This window comes from Gadus morhua, chromosome 18 (genome assembly GCF_902167405.1).
Source record: "Gadus morhua chromosome 18, gadMor3.0, whole genome shotgun sequence".
In the NCBI taxonomy this organism is placed as follows: domain Eukaryota; kingdom Metazoa; phylum Chordata; class Actinopteri; order Gadiformes; family Gadidae; genus Gadus; species Gadus morhua.
In genome coordinates this window covers 23,288,865-23,313,348 of record NC_044065.1, presented here as the reverse complement: position 1 = coordinate 23,313,348, position 24,484 = coordinate 23,288,865, and the positions used below count along the sequence as shown (strand labels likewise).

The window sequence follows — 24,484 nt, the reverse complement described above, 5'->3', positions numbered from 1 at the left end:
ACATCACGTACTGTACTTCGTTTAGGATAGGGGGTTGGCTAGGGGGTCGGCTTAGCTCAGGAGGTAGAGCAGTTGTCAAGTTTGCTAGATCTATCCCCAGCTCCTCCTAGCTGAGTGTTGAGGTGTCCCTGAGCGAGGGACCACTTAACCCTAAACTGCTCCTGACGAGCTGGCTGTCGCCTTGCAACGGTAGACTCTGTCGTCAGTGTGTCAATGTGTGTATTAACCGATGTAAGTCGCTTTGGATAAAAGCGTCAGCTAAATTACCTAATTGTAATTGTAATTTTAGGATAAGAAGCCAGTAAACAGAGAATGAGGAGGATTGATTCAGGGCCACCCACACAGGACTGAGGCTTCAGTTCTAAACAAAATCTGCTATAAACCTTCGGTACACAACCAACAACACAACAGGTGGTGCTGCAGTTGGTTTCCACTCAAATGGACCTGCAAGGTTAGGGGATTGTATACATACGTGTGTGTGTGTTCGTGTTTGTCTGTGTGTGTGTGTTGTGTGGAATATATGAACGAAAACAGGCATATTCTTCGATAATAATAATAGATTAAATTTATGTAGCGCTTTTCTCACACTCAAAGCGCTTAACATGAGCTGTTTATTTGATCGAGTTTTGAGAAGTGGTAAGTGTGTAAAAGGTGTTTTGCGGCGGCCAGGATTGGTGAAAAGGCTGCTTGGAAAAGAGCAAGTGATTCTCCCTGCAAATCTACTCCAAAATGACATGTAAGTGGTTATGATTGATAGAATATTTTGAACACGCTAACCTAAAACAATTCTGAGGTGCGTTCAGAATCGTGCGAACGTTCGCAGCGAGTGCGTTGACTTTAAACAATACAATTTGAACAACAACTTTCTAAACGTTTGTTTTAAAACTGTGAACAAACAAAATGGCGACAAGGAAGGCCCTTATATTAGCTGCAGCCTCCATGATAATTGACAAGTTTACAGAGAATGTCTAGAAGTTGTCGATCTCGTTAGGAAAGTATACTGCAGACAAGGGAATTCGGACGATTCAAGAACAGTGGGCTACGTCACCGAAGTTGTGCCCACTTACTGCGATGTTACGTTCAGATCACATTTAGGATGCACAAGACATCAGTGAAGTAGGGGTGTATTTAGGCTATATTAAACGATTTATCTATTGCTTTATGTGTAGGAAAGGAATATAATGTTAATCTCCATCTGGGGGGCACATCTCTTGCAGTCCGTGTGATCCATCTCTGCTTGCGGAGAAACTACCTCTTCTGACAATTCCAACCTATGTTCGCGAACGTTTGAAGACATCGCACGCTTACAGAACATGTTTCAAATCGTTCGCGAGCGTTTCACCTATGTTTGCGACTTTGACGCACCTCTGTTTAGAGCTCTTTGCTCGGGATGAAACCCATGTCGGAATGCTTACCCATTGTTGTGTCACACTGGAAAGCTGTGAGCCAATCCTGTTTTAAAGAACAAAATACATATTTAGAGCTCTTTCTTGCCTTGAGATGGTCGTTCTGATGACAGAGCGTGTCATCACTAAGGTGCATATTGGGACTACATGTTCGCTGGTAGCCGTAGACAGACCCAGTGCCTTCGCTTATGGATGTGTTTTCTAGCGGGAATGGAATATCATCAACAAACTCTGCTGAGAGAACGCTGGGGGGGGAGTGCCAAGTGTCAAAGTAATGACGCAAAACGTCTTCTACATCCAAACTGATGGGAGAGGGACCCAGATAAATGTTATAACGTTGTTGTGACCCCTCTCCCAACTAGTCTATAACTTTAGGCCAGCTGTTTGGCGACTTAATTGTGAGTGCCACTTCCTGTAGACGTGGCATTTCATGAGGATGAAGGTTTAAGGGATGCGTTATGTTCCTCCAGGTGGTGGCCTCGGGCTCCACCAAGGACTCCAGCTCCCAGAAGGACGATGGGCTCTTCAAAGCCCCCCCCGCCGCCCCCAGGGTCACCAAAGTCCACCACCATCCCCACAGAGCCCTACCAGGACATGGTCCACTGCACTCAAGTGTCGCAAAGGAGCACACAGAGGTAGGGTACCGAGACACACAGACAAACACTGACACACGGACAAGTATACACACGGGACACACATACACACACACTCAGACACACCACACACTCGAACACACGGACCACAAACACACTCTCCTCGTTTTCTCTTCTGCTCATTATTTAGTAGATTCTCATCTTGCCATCCATTATCCATATCCCTTCCACCCCGAGCCGTGCCTGGGTCGCTCTTCTCTCGGTTTTGCCATGGAGTTAACGGAACATTTCATAAATTCCCTCTCACTCTCTGGCTTTTCTCTCCCTCGTTGAGTGAAATCCTTGGTAAGTAGGCGGCCAATCTGAGCTCACTTATACCGTATTTTTCAGAATACGGTATAAATACGAATGGTCCCGAAGAAGTCGGGGTCGTCTTGTATTCGGGGTCTAGTATCAGAGCGCAGCTTCTCTTCTTTCGCCTCTCCCTTTAAATGTCAATACACATTTGCGGCCCCTGGTGGTGCCAAAAATTGGTTCCGGGAAGAAGTAGTCCAGCGTCCTTAACAACCAGCCCGTTACCGGTGTTTAAAGATGGAAAGACAGGCTGACCATTTAGAGACAAGTGGCTCAAAAGTGGGTCAGGTCAATCAACAACAGCAGAGGAGCTATGATGCCAAATCTAAAATAATGGTCGTCAATAAGGCTGATTCAAGTAACAACTGCCAAGCTGCCCAGAATTTCGGGGACACGGAGTGTAACGTAAGGAGATGGTGAGTACAAAAACAACGTCTCAAAGATGCCAACAGTCAGCGCAAATCCTACCGTGGTCGTTTCAGTGAGGTTGACCGGAGAGTTTTTGAATACGTCAGGGAAAAAAGATGTGAGGGATTGCCCATTACAAGAGCTGTCATCCAACTTAAGGCCCTGGAAATCGCCAGAGAGCTCAACTTCACTGGATTTAAAGCCAGCCTCGGCTGGTGTCGAAAGGATGATGCGGCGTAATGGACTGGTACTGAGACGGAGAACGAGTTTGGCCCAACACCTGCCTGTCAGACTTCGGAGAGAAGCTGCTTTCGTTTCAACGCTTTGTCATTAAGCTGAGGAAGAGCACTCCTACCCGCTGGAAACAGATCGGCAATGTTGATCATCAGACACCCGTTTAATTTGACATGCCAAACATCGGTGACGGTAAATAGAAAGGGAGAAAAGTTTTGTGTTAGGAAATTAACGGGCAACGAGTACTGACGTGACAATTAAACGAGTCAATCAATCTGTGGAACGGGGCAGAGGCTCGAAAAAACTCAAGCCAATGATTTCCAGACCCACTGAGTGGCATGTGGACAGTAAGTACGTCAATTAAAGGTCGTTACTACACTCCCCCTCCCCCCGCTCGTTGACCCCTTGTGCACATTTTACTCAAAGCTCGTGACCCACAGCAAGCTTATGTTTGTTGTTATCCTGCGGTAGGCAACTGGAGCTAGCTAAACTAGCTAATGGCTCGCTCTCGCGCACTATGTGTTGCGTTCGTGCATGATTACGCATCCATGTACTTGGAATGGGTGGAGTCGGAGGTGAGGGACCATTTGAGTTGTGTATTTTCAAAATCTGCTGGCGTTTCGCAAATCCCATGACCAACCTTTAATTAAGTGGCTCAGCAAGTGTATATGTCTATACTGGATTAATGCTCTTGCATCTCAATTGCTTAGATGCATCTTTTGATGAGGGATGTAGAAGTTTACACACGTATGTATGTATGTATGTATGTACACACGTGTGTGGGTGATCTATTATTATTATATGTGAGTATATATTATAATATGTGTGCATATATTCTGTGTATATATGTGTGTGTGTGTATATGTATATGGTATGTATGTATGTATGTATGTATGTATGTATACTACTATATTAGAGCTGTCAGTTAAAACGCGTTATAACGGCGTTAACGCAAACCAATTTTAACGGCGTTAAAAAAATTATCGCGCGATTAACGCAATTTTAGTTAGAAAATAAAAAATAAAAAATTTCAAAGCAAAGAAGCAGTAGCCTGACTGCTATGTTCAATTGACATTTGTTCAAAGCAGTCGTTTAATTGCACTATAGGCTCTTTTTTTGTATCGTCCTGTTTTGATCAGTATATGCCAATGTTGTTATCAATAAAAAATCATTTGCACAAGGCAAGCCGATGCACTTCATAATAAGAGAATAAAAATGAGAGAATTAAAATGAGAAGAATTATGGGCCAAAAAAATCAAGGGATATTTAGCAAAATAATTCGCGATTAATCGCGATTAATCGTGCGTTAACTATGACATTAATGCGATTAATCACGATTAAATATTTATTATTAAATATCCCGCGATAAAAAAAAATATATATACATATATTAGTGCTGTCAAGCGATTAAAATATTTAATGCCATAGTTAACTCACGATTAATCGCAAATTCTTTTTCTATGCTAAATATCCCTTGATTTCTTTGTCCCATTAATCTTTCTAATTTTAATGCTCTTATCAACATGGAGGAGTGCATCGGTTTGTCTTGTGCAAATGTTTTCTTATTGAAAAAAACATTGGCATATACTGATCAAAACAGGGCGATCCAAAAAAAAAACCTATAGGGCAATTAAACGATGAACATACAAACATACTGCCTTGAACATAGCAGTCAGGCTACTGCTTTGTTTTGAGCCAATGAAAAAAATAAATAAATTGCGTTAATCCCGCGATAAAAAAATAAATATGTGTGTGTGTGTGTGTGTGTATATGTATATATTAGAGCTGTCAGTTAAACGCGTTATTAACGGCGTTAACGCAAACCAAATTTAACGGCGTTAAATTTTTTATCGCGCGATTAACGCCATTATTTTATAAAAAAAAATATATATATATATATTTTTTTTTTTTTCCTTTGGCTCAAAACAAAGAAGCAGTAGCCTGACTGCTATGTTCAAATGACATTTGTTCAAAGCAGTCGTTTAATTGCACTATAGGCTCTTTTTTTGTATCGTCCTGTTTTGATCAGTGTATATGCCAATGTTGTTATCAATAAAAAATCATTTGCACAAGGCAAGCCGATGCACTTCACCATGTTGATAAGAGAATTAAAATGAGAAGAATTATGGGACAAAAAAATCAAGGGATATTTAGCATAGAAAAAGCATTTGCGATTAATCGCGATTAATTAGAGTTAACTATGACATTAATGCGATTAATCACGATTAAATATTTTAATCGCTTGACAGCTCTAGTATATATATATTCCCTCACTCCTGTCTTGTCTTTCTCTGTTTATCTCTTCCTCTGGCTCTCTTTGTTTCTCCACCCGTCTTTCCCTCCATCCCTCTGCTTCTTTCCCCCCATTCTGCCTCTCTCCCTCTCTTGATTCAAAATACCTTTAATGGCATTGTAAAATCAAGGTATTTCCCTTCTTTCCCTCTAGCTGTTCACGGTGGTGCAGCACGTGAAGCACTTCAACGATGTGGTGGAGTTTGGGGAGAACCAGGAGTTCACGGACGACTTTGAGTACCTGGCCACAGGTCTCAAGAGTGGACAGCCCTTGAACACACGCTGCCTTAGGTCAGTCCACCAGCAGACTTTCCCTCCCTCGTCTAACCAATACAGCCCAGTCAACTGGGGAACCTTCCCGCGTCTCACCCATAGGGTCCACTGGGGAACCTTCCCTCGTCTCACCCATAGGGCCCAGTCCACTGGGGAACGAACCTTCCCTCGTCTCACCCATAGGGCCCCGTCCACTGGGGAACGAACCTTCCCTCGTCTCACCCATAGGGCCCCGTCCACTGGGGAACCTTCCCTCGTCTCACCCATAGGGCCCCGTCCACTGGGGAACCTTCCCTCGTCTCACCCATAGGGCCCCGTCCACTGGGGAACCTTCCCTCGTCTCACCCATAGGGCCCAGTCCACTGGGGAACCTTCCCTCGTCTCACCCATAGGGCCCATTCCACGGGGGAATTGTGTTCCTCGGGTTCAGGGGATTAGTGTCCTGAGTTTGGGGGATAGTGTAGTGGTGAGGGTGATGGACTCCTACCCTAGAAGGTTCTTGCTTTGATCCAGAGGGAACATACTCATACCATTAGGCCTCTACTGAAAATGTAGGTGATACTCTCTGGATTGAAGGGCCTGCCAAGTTGATAATAGAACCGTATGTGACTGTAGGGGACCGTGGCTGGTCCATCATTTAATACTATCCTATAAGAATGATAATGTTGTTGTACCTTTTGTAGTTTCTAATTTCGCTGTGATGAGATGTTTTTATGTGATCTAGATTTGTTTTTTGAAGGGCTAAAACAGAAAATATAGTTTTGGAACTATTTCCATTCAAAGCATAGGCCCGCTTCGGCACAGAAGAGTCCAAAGTTCCAAACAGACATGAGCCCCTTGTTCAAAGCGTGCGTTTGTGTGCTCCTACTCCAGTGTCATCAGCCTGGCCATGCGCTGCGCCATGCCGAGCTTCAGGATGCACCTCAGGGCTCGGGGCAAGGTGGCCCAGGTCTTCAACACCCTCAACGACGCTCCACAGCAGCCGGTAAAGGACCCTCTTCTTTCCCACAGCTGGCCCACCATGCTAACCTGCTGCTGCTGTTATTAGGCTAACATTAGCATGGATGCTGCGTGAGAATGGCTGTTAGAGGGTCAGTTGGTCTCATGCAGCATGCTGTATGACACATTCTGAATCATGCCCTGGCCTATACCATGATTCAGAATGTGTTTGGTTGCCAGTTATGAATGGTTGCGCATTACTTTTTCTGGAATGGTGCAATTAAGGTAACCAAACTGAAAACGTACAGGACATCGCATAAAGTCGTTCTTTACATACAACATATCAATAATTGAAACTGCAACGATTGTGCTTGTAAATGTTAACTTTCTACTCAACACTTTGCTCTGTCTCTCTATCGACTAGAACCTGGCTCTGTGCACGGCCTCCCTCATGTACATCCTGAGCAGGGACCGTCTCAACATGGACCTGGACCGCTCCTGCCTGGACCTGATGATCCGCCTGCTGGAGCTAGACCTGGACCAGGGGGGCGGGGCTGCCACAGACTCCGCCTCCCAGCTCAGCGCCAGGGAGATGGCCAAGGTGAAGGAGAAGATCCGCAAGCTGTGCGACATGGTGCACAACAAGCATCTGGACCTGGAGAACATCACCGTGAGTCATGGTGGTCTTAGGGTCTCCTGAGGGTTCTCCTGTGGGACCAGAGCTTCATACAGAGGGGAACCAGTACAACAGGCTAGAAGGTTTGGAACCAGAGCTTCAAACAGAGGGGAACCAGTACAACAGGCTAGAAGGTCTGGAACCAGAGCTTCAAACAGAGGGGAACCAGTACAACAGGCTAGAAGGTCTGGAACCAGAGCTGCAAACAGAGGGGAACCAGTACAACAGGCTAGAAGGTCTTGAACCAGAGCTGCAAACAGAGGGCAACCAGTCCAACCGGCTAGAAGGTCTGGAACCAGAGCTTCGTACAGAATCAGTACAACAGGCTAGAAGGTCTCGAACCAGAGCTTCATACACAACTAGTACAACCATAAGGTCCCATAGCAGGGTTAGAGGGTTGCTTCAATATAATTTCATTTAAGGAGATGTCTCTATCCAAAACAAATGTTACTTTTATTTATTGGATAGATAATCTGCATTTTTCCTCCATGAGGAAGGCAGGTTTTCTCATTGTAGTCTTGTTCTGCTTTTCTGTTACAAACCACATGCTGGCATAATGTCTTCACCGCTACAGAGGAACGACAATTATTCCCCGCCCTCCCATGAGCATTTGAATAGTTATTTATATCATAGCAGTTTGCTTTCTGAGTCATTTGATGGTTTTTGCCTTTTCAACATGCTGCTGCTTGTTATTAACGAAATGAATTACTGAATATGCATAACTATGTTACTCCCTCTGTCCTGTTGGTGTTATTTTCTCAGCTCACTAATTTTGTCTACCTCCCCTGCGTCTCTCCTGCTCATTCCTTCCCCTCTCTCTACCTTCTGTCTTTACCTCTGTTCCTCCTCATCTCTGCTTCTAACCATTATGCTGTTTCTCTGTCGGTGGGTTTTCTCACTCTGCCTCTCTCTCTCCACACAGACGGGCCATCTAGCCATGGAGACTCTGCTGTCCCTCACTTCTAAGAGGGCAGGGGACTGGTTCAAAGAGGAGCTACGGCTTCTGGGTGGACTGGACCATATAGTGGACAAAGGTAGTTGGCACTGGCCGCATTCAATGACCCTGTAGACTACATTGTACTTTCCATTGGACTCCCAGTTTCTATTTAGCTTAATCTCTATATCTCTCTGTCTCTCCCTCCCAGTGAAAGAGTGTGTGAACAACCTGAGTCAGGAGGATGACAAGGAGCAGCTGGTGTCCTCTCTCTGGGGGGCTGAGCGCTGTCTTCGGGTGCTGGACAGTGTAAGGCTCACACCAGTCACAACACCCATGCATACCTATTTTATAGTCGAGGAAAATGAAACCATAAAGGGCAAATATCAGACCCATGCAAACGACCACTGAGGTCCATTCTCTAACGTCATCCATACAGTGTTGATCTAAAACGCCTCGTCAATGTGAAATGGCTAGAGACGGCTTTCTGGACAGGTGAGGTGGATTGGCATCAAACAATGGTGGGATCATGTGAGTTAGAAACCCATGAACATTGCCCAGTGTGTCTGGCCTCGTATTTATGTGTTTGTTGATCAGAAACGTGCGACATGCAGCAATAAAATGTTTTTTTCGAATGGTGGGAGTTCGCAAGGAAAACAAGTTTGTGTTCCTTTCACATACCCTCAGTGTGGTAGGCGTTTCTCTTTGTTCAAACCCAGACTCCTAGCTTGTGTTGTCCAAATGTACCTAAAGGGGCGTGTCTCTACCGACCCACATCACTTCTGTCTTTTTAAAGCTGTGGGCTCATTGTCTTCCTGGCAGCCATTTTGATCTTCTGTGTTGTCCTCCTTTGCAGGTGACGGTGCAAAACCCAGAGAATCAGAGCTATCTGATAGCCTACAAGGACTCATCGCTCATCATTTCTTCTGCCAAGTAAGCGATTACGCATCGCACAAACGCATATCCAAATGTTTTCTGAAATTGTCTCCTGACTTCAGCCTTGCTAGCTCTTGTGTGCAAACAGTGTCTTTGAATGTGGTGGGGGGAGGAGTTAGGCATGGCCTGGTCTCCGGAGGTCCCGCCCCCAACCCTCTGATTTGAGAGGGTGGGTTGTCCCATGTTCCTCAGTGTTTGAACTCAAAGGATGACCTCTCTTAGTTCAATCTTTCCCACTCCACGTCAAAACTCCTAGGGAGAGGTTAGTGTCAAAACCTCTGCAGGGGCCCCATTGAGAGCGTCTCAGTAGACCTCTCAGAACACAGACGTGAGAAGGCTCTGGCCCACAAAGTTACAGTCTGGTCCTCCCTGTCACAAACCGTGGACCACAACATCTGGGGATGGACTGCTAGCTCCTTGCCTCAAGCCTACCAGACTGTTGTATGATCTCCTTCAGTGTGTAGAGAATGTTATTCCTAACACACTGGACCTCGCGTTATTTAACCTACTGATGGCATCGCTGGATATTGATGGTCGAGCCGGTATTGCTGCTGTTGTGTGAGTGGTTACATTTTGAATTATCGTTCTGGTGTGTTTCTATTTTATGTTTCATAGTCGGCCTCGTCTCTTATGATATCATAGGCTAGGAAGACTTGTTATGATATTGCTCATGTAATAAATTAGAACAAATGTTTATAAAGAAAAAGTAATATCTGCTTCTTGGAATGAATCCCCTTCCCTTCACCTGCCTTTTACCACCATGACATCCCTCTTGTGTTCCCCTTAAGTCCTACGTTAACCTCCTCCTCCCCGCTTCCTTTCTCCAGGGCGCTGTGGAGCTGCGAGGCTATGGTCCAGCGCTACAGCCGGCAGGTGAACCGGGCGCGCTGCTCTGACGGCACCTCGCTGCCCTTCTGCTCCAACAGCAACGTGGGCAAGGCAGTAGAGGACTGCATGAGGGCCATCATCGGGGTGCTGGTCAACCTCACGCACGACAATGGTGGGTCAAGGAGACTGGGACCGCTGGGAGGGTGTGGACCGGTACGGGACAGGGAGACCGCTAAGGGTGTGGACCGGTACGGGACAGGGAGACCGCTAAGGGTGTGGAACGGTATGGGACAGGTAGACCGCTAAGCGTGTGGACCAGTATGGGACAGGGAGACCGCTGGGAGGGTGTGGACCGGTACGGGACAGGGAGACCGCTTGGAGGGTGTGGAACGGTACGGGACAGGGAGACCGCTTGGAGGGTGTGGACCGGTACGGGACAGGGAGACCGCTGGGAGGGTGTGGACCGGTACGGGACAGGTAGACCGCTGGCAGGGTGTGGACCGGTACGGGACAGGGAGACCGCTGGGAGGGTGTGGACCGCTCTTGACCACCAGACCCTTGTCCCGGCTTCTCTTAAACACCCGTATCCCATATCATTTGTCTGAATACTTTGTGGTGCTGATTCTTTCAAAAAGCATTTACCGTACGCACACTCTTGCCATAGAATGTAAAAAATAATGTCTCTCTTTCTTGCTTTTTTCTCCCCCCCTCTCCTCCCCCCCCCCACACACGCACAGAATGGGCAGCACTAAGACAGGGGAACAGCAGGATCTGATGATCACTGCTCTGAACTGTGTCCTCAGAGTCCTCAGTTCCGGCCTCAGGAAAAGAGGTTTGACATCAGAGTTCCTGGTATGTACACACTAGGGATGGACACGAGTAGTAAATTCAAAACTCGAGTGATCGAATGAATTCCTCGAGGATCAATCGAGTACTCGTTTAAAACGAATATTTTTAGAATGCAACGCATCGGCAGCAGGAGAATTGGCACTAATGATGAACGGCAATATTACCAACCAAACATGTAATGCTTATTCTCAATCAAAACAGCCAAGAGTTATCAGAGTATTCATTATTTATTTTGGCAAACGTTCAAGCAACATTTTCCTTGCAAAAATAAATATGCGTCTCACAATTTAAAATCACGTCGAACTATAAGGCCTGTAACGTTATTTTTTTTAAAAACGAAACAAGTAGCCTTACCATTGCAAATAATTTAAAGCTGCAAATAAAACGGCAGCAAATGAAATAAAAAAAATACTCAGCGTTGTGATCTTCTATACACAGCCGGGATTACAGCTGCGTCCTTGCGGCGGTGAAAATAAACCCGACACACTTGGTGTGCTGCGGGTCTGCTTTCCCGAACTCACCGTTGTTTCAGGAGCATATGTTGAGCATAGTACTTGTAGTACTCTGGTGGTTCAATTTCGCTTGGCATGTTTGACATTTCACCTTATGATCTCCTATTTCTGTAAAGCATTCCAATACTTCGCTGCGCTTTGCTCTAACCGCCATCTCTTAACTTATTGGAATCTGGCGTTGTGCACACACGGCACGCGCCCACAACAGAAATTTGATACATTTAATTTGCTTTGTGCAAGGCACGCGCCAGTGGTCGCCACACAGAAAATGTATACATTTGCTTCAGAAAAACTTGTCTGCGTGTATGCAAACTCGAGTTTGCCTGTCCACCAACCGAGTTCATTTCTAACGAGGAAGTCACTTGAGTAATACGAGTTCCTCACGCCATCCCTACGTACACACCGATAAAACACACAACCTCAGGCTGTACACCCACACATTTCTAAGACTATACAAACACACAACACATCCACACACTAAGGATCTTCCTGACGGAATGGTTAACCAGACGCCCGGATGGTTAACCAGACGTTTATTGATTGACTAGTCTAAAAAACAGAAAATGCCTAGAAGTCTTATCAACATTGAGCACCCTAAAACAGCAGAGGCCTAACATGGTCGGAGAGACCAGGGTGTTTTTAAGACCATGTGTCCATAAGACACATACTGAGTGAGCAGGCCACTCTCACTCATTTAAGTATTAAGTAGCAAGGATCCAGTGGATCTCAGTTTGTTTTCTGTTAAACGGACTGAACTGATTGACATTCCAATCCAGTGCCTCCGTAGCGACTAGGACAGCGATTTTTATTATATTCAGTGTTTCCCCTATATGCACTCAGCAGAGGCGGTAAATATGACCGCCGCTGCTGAATTTATTTTTTTTGACAAGAGGAGAGGAGAGCTCATGTCTTTAAATTACGAATGTAATATTATTTTGCGTAGCGCAAAATAATATAACATTCCGTGCACCATGGGCGCTGAATATGCGCTTCATATATATATTCACACACTTTTGATTAAAGCATGTAAACGGAGAGGAGAGGAGAGCTCCTTCTTATCTCTTTAAAAAACGAATGTTATATTATTTTGCGCTACGGACACTTCATATCAAGGTCAATTCACACACCTGAGTAAAGCATATAAATGGAGAGGAGAGCTCCGCTTCTCTTTAGAAACAATTGTTATTTTGCGCTACGGACGCTTCGCATCCAGGTCAATTCACGCTGTGAGTAAAGCATATAAACGGAGAGGAACTTCCGTAAAGTTGGAAATTAATTGGCAGATTCTGAGTTTGCGGTTCAATAGATCATCTGTGTAACATTGTTGTGACACAATTGAGTGTAGTAACCCAGAGAACCAGCTACAACATTGTTTTCATCCACACAACCGTCTTTAGCGAACGGTGAATTGCATTGGCTTCTATGAGCTGTCGGCTTTCAGCCCGAGCTAAGGGACCGTCTGCATAGTGCAAAACTGAAAACGATCACAAATGGTAAAATTTCAATAGCGTCGCCATTATTGACTATATAGCCCCAAAACGTATTCCATAGAGGTATGGCCTCTTTATGGTCCTACTACAACCTTTAATTTTGAAAATTTTTTCGTTTTTAAAAATATATCTCTTCTTATTTTTGAGGATTTTTTATTTAGGAACAATTTCAATAGCGTTGCCATTATTGACTCTAGACCCCCTAAACGTCATCCAAATAGGCATGGGATCTTTATGGTCTTACTGCAATCTTACGTTTTTAAAAAAATATCTACTACTATCTACTTATTTTTAAGGAATTTATTTTAGCAAAAATGTCAATATACATTTTTTTTCAGCAACAATTTCAGTAGCTTCGCTATTATTGACTCTAGAGACCCAAAACGTGTTCAATAGAGGCATGGCCTCTTTATGGTCGTACTACAACCTTTGTGATGGGGAGAGGGGAGGGAGTGGGAAGATGCATTGGTTTGAGGCACAGACCTTTTCGATTGTTGTAGTATTTGTTTATTGTGATTTTACTGTATAGGGTGGTTGTTGATATAATATATTTTTTGTTAAATAAATGTAAATAATGTTTTTAAAGATTATACTTGTAATATGTTCAATCTCTCCATATTTCCCCTGCTCATTACTGTGCACAAATCTACTGTACGTACATCCTTCTGTTGCCGGCAGACACAGAATTTTTTTTTTTTTTGTGTGCAGTGGGGAGTGGGGCTCAAGCGGGAGACATTCGCGGCCAACAATCCCTTTCTCCTCCATGTCGTGGTTCATGGTCTTGAGGGAGTCAAAGCCAAAGTTCCTTTCCCCCCAATTCATTCTCAACCATGGCTGAGATAACCCCCACTAAGAGTCTCGTTCCAGAAATACCAGAGACGAGAGTCCGACGTGTTATGAGCTATAACACCAAAAGCAGAACGGTTATCCAAATAAGGAAGGAAGTGTACAACACTTGCATTACAGTCCTGGAGCTCTATATCTAAATAATATCAGATATCTATATCATATAATACATATTATCACAGCCAAAAGCTGTGTGCGCCTCGAGACGATATTATGAATCACAAACGACTGTCGGGTTCTCCGACATCTCTGGTTCTTCCACTTTCACATCAATCTGAAGTAGACTGAACAGCGCACTGCCTGCTGCCGACTGCCCGCTGCCGGGCGGTGGTGCTTCGCGGCGGTGGTGCCTCGCGGCAACCGGCGGCATGTCGCAGTTCATGTACTTCAGGGCGTCAAAGCCAAAGTTCCTTTCCCCCAATTCCTTCTCAACCATGGCTGAGATAACCCCCACTACAGTCTCGTTGTGGAAATACAAGAGACGTCAAAGAACCGACAAGAAACACTTCCGTTACAGTGTGTGTATTCACACACACACACACGCATGTGGCGCTCGCACGGTCGTGTCTCTTTGGCGGGCCAAATTCTCCAGGGCCAGGCAGAGTAAGGGGAGGAGCTTAGATGCTATGTGACGACATATGAAACCACATTCCAAATCAGCGCGCTTGAGCCTCCGTTTTTCAAAGGCGAGCAGAACACCTAGTGCTCGTTTTACACCGAATGCAAGTTTTAGCCACTGGGGGACAATAGGCAGGCTAGGGGAACTCATATTTATGTTAGAAAACCTCAAAGTGAGATTTTCATGCCATGGCACCTTTAACGCTGGTTAATTAGCCCTTTAACAGCATGGCCTAATTCATGAATATTCCCATCATTAGTTCATGGAGTGTGCTCGCGATTTATATTGCAATGCTTTTCTCCGAGGGACAAGAACGTGTGCGACTAGTCATAACATCCCTGGGCCGTGTGGCCCTAGGACCAGCTGGTGTCTCTAGGAACATCCCTGGGCCGTGTGGGTCTAGGACCAGCTGGTGTCTCTAGTCAGAACATCCCTAGGCCGTCTGGGTCTAGGACCAGCTGGTGTCTCTCTGGTCAGGAACATCCTAGACCGTGTGGTCTAAGACCAGTTGGTGTCTCTAGTCGGGAACATCCCTAGACCGTGTTGACAGTGTGTCTCTCTGGTTAGGGTTAGGGTGTTTTCTATTAGTTCCCCTAACTCGTTTCCTATGCTTGATAGGACATGGCCGTGGCATCTTTTTCAGTGGAATAAATGATTGAACTAAGTTCCCCTATACACATTATTTTTATAATGAAATAAAATATGGGTTTTAAACGCATATCTGAATTACACAAATGTTGTTCTTCCATGGCTTTAATCGTGGAGTGATTAGCATCTCCCTGGCTTGGCCAGCCTCAAGTCATTATGTTTATATCCAGCACGCCCACACTCAGAGATGGACCGCTACTGTTCTATGTTATGCAACGCAATCGTGTGTTGCTTTATGCTATTCTAAATTGTACTTTGTCCTGTATGGTATTGTCCTATGCCATCTCATGCTCAGTTTGTTCATGCTATTCTATGTGTCCTTCATGTATGCTATCTTGCACAATGACATGCAAAGGTATGCTATAACATGCAAATCCCAGCCTGTTTAGCTCTGTTGAACCGTTGTGCTGCGTGGTCCTCATGCTACTCCGTCCCCCCAGGGTCTGGGCCTGCTGATCAACCTGGTGGAGTACAGCGCCAGGAACAAGCACTGTCTGATGGAGATGGACGTGGAGGTGGAGGTCAGCCTGGGCCTTGCAGACCTCACCGTCCTGCCCAAAGCACAGCCCCCACAGCCCCCCGACACCATGACCCTCTGCTCCATCAACCCAATCGCAGACCTCACCATCCTGCCCAACCCACAGCCCCCCGACACCAAGACCCTTTGCTCCCTCAACGCAATCGCCGCCCTAGTACAGGTGGGTGTGTGTGTTAGTTGGATTGTGGCTGTTGGTTGGTGTGTGAGGTTGTGTGTGTAACAAAAGGGTGGTTTTAGAAAAATGAATGCGTCTGGGGAGAATACATTAAGTACATTATCATGTAGCTTTCTGCTCTTAAGAACACCTTAGTTATGTTAACAGGTTGTCGGATGCTCTCATGACTTGGTTTGCTCAAGGGACACAGAGGCACCAGATGACTTTTCACTACCAGCCTTGGGCACTGAAGTTCAGTTATTCAGCTTGAATGAACCCACTACTACCCAGTACTGGGGGAAAAGGAGACACTTGGCCTGTCACCGTAGCCTGTCCAGTCACTTAGAATGAGATCTGTTCTGAAACCTGTAAGCATCCTCAGTGAGGCTCCGCCCCTTCCTATTCCTCACCGACGAAACTGGAAGTTGCTTTGGGAAATGGCATTATTAGAACAACCGGAAATGACCTCATCTCCTCCCCCAGCTGTTCCTCGAGCGAGAGCGCGCCCGCCCTTTGGCCGAGTCGCAGACTGATGACCTCATCAGGAGCCCCCCCAAGCCGGCGCTGGACCAGAGCGGGAGTGGCAGGAGGAGGGCGGTGAATCCAGTGGGTCGCCAATGACAACGCCATCCAACCCACCACCGAGATCAGCAAGAAGGAGGAAGAGGAGAAGAAGAAGAAGGAGGAGGAGGAGGGGGAACTGGACCTCAACAAAGGTTACCACAGATACTTATGAAAACAGCAAGTTGTGTTACGCAAACATGAGGTTGTCCACTGCAAACAGGGAGTTGGTTCATGCAAACAGGAAGGCCAGGATTAGCCAGGCCAGAGCGTAGTGGCTAGCATGTTGGACCTAGATTCTCTGGATTCAAGAGCCTGCTCACTGACTCAAGGACATTATAGTCTACACACTAAATTCTACTGGCTTTGTTTCGTGATACATGATGTAACAGCATGTGGACTGACTGACTCTCTCTGCCCCTCTGGTCCTCAGCTCTGTTGCACGCAGGAAGCACCATGGAGGACAGCTTCGTGGCCTCCTACACCGCCTTGCTGCTCGGCTGCCTTTGCCAGGGCAGCCCGGTAAGACACCTTTCTACACGCACCTGTTCAGACCTTTTAAAGGCCCCTGCCTTTCACTCCAGTTGGGTTCAAATGTCTTGACAGACAAACGTCTGGACTTAACATCTGGAGTCTATACCAAGCAATCTGAGCCTAATGGGTGCCAGGTGTCTGAAACTGATCAGAGTGGATCCTGGCTCCTTTTCATTGAGACCTTATAGTGATCTGGGGCGACCTCAGACCATCTGATCTATCCTCCACTCTGACGCTCCACATGATCGACAACCCCAGGAGTTTACTCAGCGGTTGGAATTCGTTAAGATACTCTCCACGTTCTGGACAGAGTTGTCCTTGTTTATTAATATTTGTTAGCCGTCAGGGAGCCCTGAGGGACAGATGTCCCATCAGGAGTCATGATCAATACCAGCAATGCCTTTCACTCTTTACCTTTTCCCTCCATATTAACTTCCTCTCGTTTGTATCTGTCTCTCCCTCCATTTCCCTTTCCTCTCCAGATGAATGTGACTACTGTGAGAGAGAACCTGCCTAAAGGTGACTTTTCCATCTTGACGGAGATGCTCAAAAAGTTCCTCAACTTCATGAACCTTACAGTAAGTTCCCTTATTCTCCAAGCGTCCATCTTGGTTCCTCAATGAAACTCAATCCATCATTCTGCATTAGATTCCTGACTGGAACATTTAGTGTGCTGGTTAAACCAAAGGCCTGAGTTACACTGACTGAGACATTTCCCTTTGGTATCCAATACATCTTTTAAGCTTTTATTGATTATTCAAGAAGCATCATCTCATTCATTGAATCAAGACTTCCTGGTTATGTGGGTCTGTGTGTGTGGTTGTGGTGTTAGTGACTTATTGTGCCTTCTCTCTCCCCATCTCCCCTGTGTTCATTTTCTCTCTCTTTTCCTTATCTCTTGCCCTCCCTCTCTCCAGTGTGATATCGGCACAGCAGGACACAAGTCCATCTCCAAAGTTATCGATTACCTGGAGCACTGCTAGGTTGAAGCTGTCTCTCTCGCACGGACACCCCATCTTCATCATCACTGTAGAGCTGTTAAAGCACTGACACATACACGTACACATACACACACACACACACACCATAATCAATGATGGAGTCACATATTGTTGTACGACTTGCAACTCAGTTGTATTCTGTTCGCTTTGGCTTCAGATTGAAGGTGAACTCCCTGTGCTGTTGTCTCCTCCACGCTAAGCTGGCCTCAGCTCCTTTAATCAGACGGAGAGTAGTGGCCCTTTATGCACTCGGCCATCATCAGACGCCCCACGTCTCCCCGCTCCCAACAGACATGGAGTGACACATGTTTTGGACTCCAGCAACTCTGCTGGAGATGCCGTCCATGACCCCTGACCCCATCTTGCTCTCCATTGATTGGTTTAAGCTTTTTTTCCCTCTGATGATCTGTCAACAGGGAGGTATTTTATTAAGAGGTACCCCCCTGAGGTTTGGGCTGTGTGGGTTTGACTGTAGAATCTGGGCAGATTGGAGGGGAAGGACATTTTTTAATCACCTAAAAACGATTTCCAAAAGATTTGCAAAATATAACGACTAGCAAGCTTAATTAGTAAAAGACGTATCACATCCAAATGAATAAAGCGTCAGTAATTGTAGACATTTTTTCACGATACTTACTCTTCCAGTGGTAATTAACCCTCTTAATCTCGATCTACCTCTGCTTTATGTTTTTTATATATATTATTTATTTCTTGGTTGGTCACTCGTTCCATGTTGTAAAATGATTCCTTTAAGAAGTAAAGTCCTTCTGATTTGTTGTCGTCTCCTACTCAAGACCTTAAAACAGCCAACATGTGGTCCCACAATGTCACTGCATGGCCATTTATAACATTTTTTACCAAAAACTGAGTAATTTTGGAATTTAGAAATGTTGAATATCAGATGAGGTACCATCCAAATGATTTGAGACAGACTGTGTTTCCATGGTTACAATAGCCCACACCCTGTTGGTTTCCTAAGCGGTTAGATTATTTTTTATAGTAGTTTGGCCCCTACATTTATTTTCCAAATGTTTCTAATTTCTCCTATACTGTCCATCTCCCACACAGGTATTGTATTGACCTCTGACCCGTCACCCTAATTTATTTGATTTTCTGACTCTTCTGTCGTCACTTCCAAACATGAGACCTCAGAGCTCTCTTTGGTCCAATCCAAACCCAACAAACTCCTTGTAATCCTTTAACATTAAAGAGCTTTATTCACATCTGGAGGAATGGAACAAGTTTTGTACATACATGTAAATAGGTTGCTTACGAAAGAAAACAAAATCTAGACTAGTAGACTCTACTTTTCAGAATGGGACTCTATTTTTTATTTTATACAGCTGTTTTTCCCACGTGTCGTTTCAATAGACAGACAAGGTTCCCTGAACCAACTGCAGAAAACCATGTTCTTTGTATCAATTTCCAGAAAGATGTCTTTGGTTACCTGTAAATCATTTTAAAAACAAATAAAAAATTGCTACTTTCAGTACATCCGCTTCTTGTATTGTCTATTTTTGTGCTGCTCTCGTTCTTATAACCGGAGTCTAATGATCAAAATAATCGAAGCAAATTGAGCTTCCTTTCATTTAAGTGAACTTTCTAAATACTTAGTTATATTTCCCTATTTTTCTCTACTCTGCTTTTGCTGAATCCAGTTGGAAGTAAAGAAAAAAAAAAAAATCTAAGAAAAGCCTTTGTGCAGATTTCAGTTCGTATTTTTATTTTATCTACTTTATTCAGTCCATTATGGACAAAGACAAGATTGATGCACACACTTTCCTTTGGCCCAATGCTCCAGCATGTTCTAATAGGGGAGTTTCAGATGAGGCATGCGGCTTCGTTCGCCATGTGTCAGAATGCATTCTTGGATGAAAAACGTCAAATACCTGTGATAACTTCCGACGCGACGAGTCACCTTGCTTTCAAAACTCGTGGTAGTTTCAGGAAAACATCTTCCGCCTGCTTTTCTGGGCATTGGCTCTAGAATAATGGTGCGTTTTATTATCATCCGTCTCGGAGGTCCGAGGACGTTGCCTAGCGACACGCATGAACAGGCCCCTTTTCCTCGGACGGGGACCGTGCGGACATAAGACACTCCCCTCAACCAGAGTGGTAGATATAACGCCCCGTGCCCACTACCTCCGTCCGTTGACTGATCCCCATTGACTTTGAATGGGGACGGACGCGCAATGCATTGTGGATCCGTCCGTTCCGTTGAAGCCTTCGGCTCCGTCAAGAAGTTGAAAAATGTTCAACTTTTTCGGCAGCGACGGATCCGTCATCCAATCAGATCACGTATGCAAATTTAAGCACTGTGACGCGACTCGGGTTCCGACGATACTGGAAATCGGGTTTGCCCACTGCACTGACGGTGCAGTGGGCACGTAGCGTAACGCTACATGCCCACTGCACCGTCAGTCAACGTGGGACGTGGGAAGGCGTGGCTGACTGATGGGGGATGGTCTTTGCAGAGGCATCCGTCAGCCAATCAAATCGCTTCGCCGGGTTCTTCCCGCTTCTTCCTGCTTGTTGCGAGGCAAGATTACCAGATTTCCCGCTTTCCGGTATCGTCAGAGCCCGAGTCCCATCACAGTGCTTAAATTTGCATACGTGATCTGATTGGATGACGGATCCGTCGCTGCCGAAAAAGTTGAACATTTTTCAACTTCTTGACGGAGCCGAAGGCTCCAACGGAAAGGACGGATCAACAATGCATTGCGCGTCCGTCCCCATTCAAAGTCAATGGGGATCAGTCAACGGACGGAGGTAGTGGGCACGGGGTGGCGACACTTCCATTGGACTCCGTTGTAGCGCCTACTTCCGGGTTATGGAGCCTCGAATAATTCCAAACAACCATTTACGGCGTAGGAGATCATTCATTCCATTGCTGGCCGTCGAGTAACTTCTGAGGTAAATTGTTTAAATAGCTACCTCTTTAGAATCGTCAACTGTCTATATTGTATCAGAGGCCCTTTATGACGCATACACTGATATTTATTTGTAAATGCCCAGCGTAATTATCTATATATTTATCTTGGTAGACGACCGATTGACTCCTAGTTTGTTAGCTCAACTTCGCCATCTGTGAAGGTATCTCCAGGGGTCAATTGATTAAATGGCTACCTCTTTTGAATTGTCAACTGTCTGTATTGTATCAGGACCTTTATGATGCAAATACTGATATTTATTTGTAAATGCACAGCGTAATTATACATATATTTATCTTGGTAGACGACCGATTGCCTGCTGGTTTGTTAGCTCGACTTCGCCAGGTGAAGGTATCTACACCAACAATTACGAAGTTCAGTGAATGTAACTTTTATTTAGTTAGTTATTTATGTTGGATTACTAGGATCATTTAGGTTGATTTAATGACGGGTTTTATGATGCGATAGCTAGTAGAAATAACAGTGTGTTAGTTTAATTATATCCTGGAAAGGGTGATGTTCAGCACATGAAGCCCTAAAGATGCCGCCGCTTCAACAATGCTGATTATGATGGGCAGTGAATTTAACCTGTATGGCTGTTTCGTTTTAACTTCTTGTTGACTGAATTGTTTTTCTTTCTTAGTGCCAAATTGATTATTTTTTGTTTTACAAGAGCCCTCTCTGCTCTCCTTCTCATTAACTTTTCTAGTTGCCTTATTGGGTCCTCCACAGTCGCCCCATCAGTCCCTGGCAGTCTGGTCCCTGGATCACCTGGCCCCTGGATCACCTGGCCCTGGATCACCTGGCCCTGGATCACCTGGCCCTGGATCACCTGCCCCTGAATTACCTGCCCCTGAATCACCTGCCCCTGGCAAAGTGGCCTCTTGATTGCTCTCTCTGTCTCCTGTCATGTCCTTTTCATCGCTCTTGAAATCCACCTCAATTTCTCCCTCAATCTCTGTAACAATTACAAGGTAATGTTGCTGTTATATGTATTTTGCCTTTGCATTTGCAACTACTGTCATCTCCAATGTAAGGCAATGTAAGAAAATTAATTAAAGCGAAACATTTCTGTAATGTGAATAAAATCATCTGCCACAATCAGAAACCAATAAAATGTATAAATGGATCTACCGGCAATTGTTAATTAGGTAGAAATGTGTCGATTATCTACATTGTGTGCAAATCCTCTAAGAATCCCTGACCTCTGGTTGTTTTTTAATCTGTACAAATATGAATTATGTAATCTCAATAGGAGTGTAGTCTATCCTTAAAATACATGGAATGGGGAATATTGTTAGCTGCATGGATCATACCGAAGTTTAATTTGGTGCAATATGTGTGGTCTGTTGCACTTGGTTCTGGAGGCACCCTCACAGAAGGGGGTTTCCTCCTCTTCGGCTTAGGGCGATGAATGAAAACTGTTGGGACTGCATCGGGCCTCAACATCAACATCCCTTCTCTTTTTGCGGCAGTGAATTGGTCATCTTCAAAGTGTAACTGTAGGTAGGCATGTAAGATCAGTTTCCATTGCACTTCAAATATCATTGAAAAGTCATAATTCTCTACACTTAGAATTATTATGCCCTTTGAAATGCTAGCAAGTGATGTGAACATTACTTACATTACATAGATTTTGACTGTTGCTGACCCCTGTCACTTGTACGTTTTGACGGCTGACCATTGCCATCCATTTCTTCCTGCGCTCTTGGTCCTTGGGGAAGCCATATATGTGGTAACCCTTCTCGGACCGATTGGAGCATCCACACGTTTATGGAGCCAGTTTCCTGCCGTAATTCAAACCTGAAAAAAAAAAGTTTCAAAAGTTTCAAAGGCTTGTAAATCTGGGTTTGAAAACTCAACACCTTGTAAAAAAGGCTTTGCAACACTGAAAAAAGATTATAACCTGAAAAAAATTCAAACAAAAATTCATACATCCGTAAACTATTCTATTTTATCTTCATCATTTTCACCAACACATTTTCAAAGTTCAAACAATTTCACCAGTGCATTTGCAGAGTTTCAAATCTGGCACTGTTCTAACAGTGTATTTCATTGTTTCCCGGTTTTGAAACCTTGTAAATGGGATTCTGCAAACAGGTGTTCATACATTGAGAAATAAGTTTTGAAAGGTTGAATATTTAGTTTTAAAAACTTGTAAAGGTGTACGTTTACGCCATTGCAATGTATTTTTTCAGAACTGACTTTTCAGCATTTACTTTTCAGAGATTTGACCACACAGGCGCAAGCTTTGAGTCACGTGAATATTGGCAGTGTTCTGTCGCGCATATGTTTTGAAACTCCTGACAGTCAAGTCTGAAGAAAAAAAAAAAACGTTCCTGGGGGCGGGACCATTTAGCTTTAAACCTATTGGTTGCTCTCGGCAGACGTACATTCCAATCACATTCTTGTTATCGGCAGAGCACTGTCAATCACGCACAGCCCGGTGAACGGCACGTGTACATCCTTCGTCCCTCCCTTATCCCCATGCGGGTGTTGGCGGATGGGGGAGTCTGGGCGGTGGACTGCGACGGTATGATAGTTGTCTGACCCCTTGGAATGTACTTACGTACATTCCAATCACATTCTTTTCATCGGCAGAGCACTGTCAATCACGCACAGCCCGGTGAACGGCACATGTGATTGGAATGTACGTCATCCGAGAGCAACCAATAGGTTTAGAGCTAAATGGTCCCGCCCCCAGGAACGTTTTTTTTTTATTTTCAGATTTGACTGTCAGGAGTTTCAAAACGAGTGTGCGACAGAACACTGCCAATATTCACGTGACTCAAAGCTTGCGCCTGTGTGGTAGTGGTGGATTCAATGATTCGTTTCTGTGACCCAGTTCGCGTGATTCAGTTCGCCACGAGGAGTCGTTCGCGAATCGTTCGTTCGTTCGTTCAGTCGAGTTTCCGGTAGCACTAACTCCACTGAGTCTGACTGACTCAGCTGAGAACCGTGCAATGGGGTCCATTCCATGATGCGATTTACCGCTACCGAAAACCAGGCTGAACGAACATTCGATTCGTGAACGACTCCTCCTAGTTCAGTCGAGTTTCCGGTGAATCGATTCACCGGAATCTCGACTGAACGTGGAGGAGTCGTTCGCGATTCAGCCTAGTTTCCGGTAACGGTGAATCGCATCATGGAATGCACGCCATTGCACGGTTCTCAGTTGAGTCAGTCAGACTCAGTGGAGTTAGTGCTACCGGAAACTCGTTCGTTCGTTCAGTCGAGTCTCCGGTGAATCGAATGGTGAACGAGACGACCGAACGAACGAGAGAGACGAACCGGTTCAGTTCGTTCGTCCTTTCAGTGTTGCAAAACCTTTTTTACAAGGTGTTGAGTTTTCAAACTCAGACTTACAAGCCTTTGAAACTTTTTTTTTCAGGTTTGAATTATGGCAGGAAACTGGCCCCATACCTTGGTGCAGAATTACAGCCACTATGAGCCAGTCCCACAATGAGCTTTCCACAAACATGCCGTTTTTTAGAGGCGGGTCAAGGTGGAGGGTGCGGGTGAGGCCCTGAGTAGCTTGCGGCCACGGTACCATGCGCTAGTGTTTACAGTGAATGCATTGAAATGGCTTGGATTCATAATATCATGCGGAGGCGCACACAGCTTTTGGCCGTGTTCTGTAAATACTCTAGAACAATCTGGGTGCTCCGGTGGGATCCTGGAACTCTATAACTAAATAATATAATATAATATATTGATATCTATATAATAGATATCGATATTATCACGGCCGAAAGCTGTTTGCGCCTCTGGATGATATTATGAATCTCAAACGACTGCGTCGGGTTCTCCAACGTCTCTGGTTCTCCAACGTCTCTGGTTCTTCCATTTACACGTCAATCGAGACTGTACATCACAGACTGAGCGGCGACAGGGAGGAGGTGAAAGGGATTGTTGCCGTTTGCGGACTC

The 24,484-nt window shown here is 45.1% G+C and overlaps 2 protein-coding genes and 1 long non-coding RNA gene across 3 annotated transcripts in view; all 3 read left to right on the top strand.

Annotated features, from left to right (window-relative positions):
- Positions 1–5,952, top strand: part of LOC115531643 (wings apart-like protein homolog) — an 85,448-nt gene extending 79,496 nt beyond the window's left edge. Inside the window, exons 7-9 of the mRNA XM_030341001.1 lie at positions 1,877–2,046; positions 5,442–5,578; positions 5,871–5,952. Coding sequence (XP_030196861.1) covers positions 1,877–2,046; positions 5,442–5,578; positions 5,871–5,952 — 389 coding nt within the window. The remainder of the gene's footprint in view (positions 1–1,876; positions 2,047–5,441; positions 5,579–5,870) is intronic.
- On the top strand, positions 5,415–10,758 carry LOC115530773 (wings apart-like protein homolog). Its single transcript, XM_030339506.1, has 8 exons — positions 5,415–5,578; positions 6,434–6,545; positions 6,924–7,169; positions 8,098–8,209; positions 8,321–8,418; positions 8,966–9,042; positions 9,873–10,045; positions 10,611–10,758. Exons 2-8 carry the CDS (start codon positions 6,450–6,452, stop codon positions 10,646–10,648), a joined length of 840 nt encoding a protein of 279 aa, XP_030195366.1. The 5' UTR covers positions 5,415–5,578; positions 6,434–6,449; the 3' UTR covers positions 10,649–10,758.
- A 3,576-nt stretch (positions 10,759–14,334) lies between these two features.
- LOC115530774 (uncharacterized) lies at positions 14,335–19,119 on the top strand. The gene is made up of 5 exons (XR_003973788.1): positions 14,335–15,535; positions 16,013–16,245; positions 16,524–16,612; positions 17,107–17,202; positions 17,542–19,119. It is a non-coding gene; the product is annotated as an uncharacterized LOC115530774 (long non-coding RNA).
- Positions 19,120–24,484: the final 5,365 nt, after the last annotated feature.

Excerpts from the sequence above, each read along its gene's own strand:
- LOC115530773 (XM_030339506.1), top strand. The coding sequence starts at position 6,450 with ATGCGCTGCGCCATGCCGAGCTTCAGGATGCACCTCAGGGCTCGGGGC. Across the intron at positions 8,210-8,320 it reads GGACCATATAGTGGACAAAG|TGAAAGAGTGTGTGAACAAC; the intron begins GTAGTTGGCACT and ends TCTCCCTCCCAG. Across the intron at positions 8,419-8,965 it reads GTCTTCGGGTGCTGGACAGT|GTGACGGTGCAAAACCCAGA; the intron begins GTAAGGCTCACA and ends CCTCCTTTGCAG.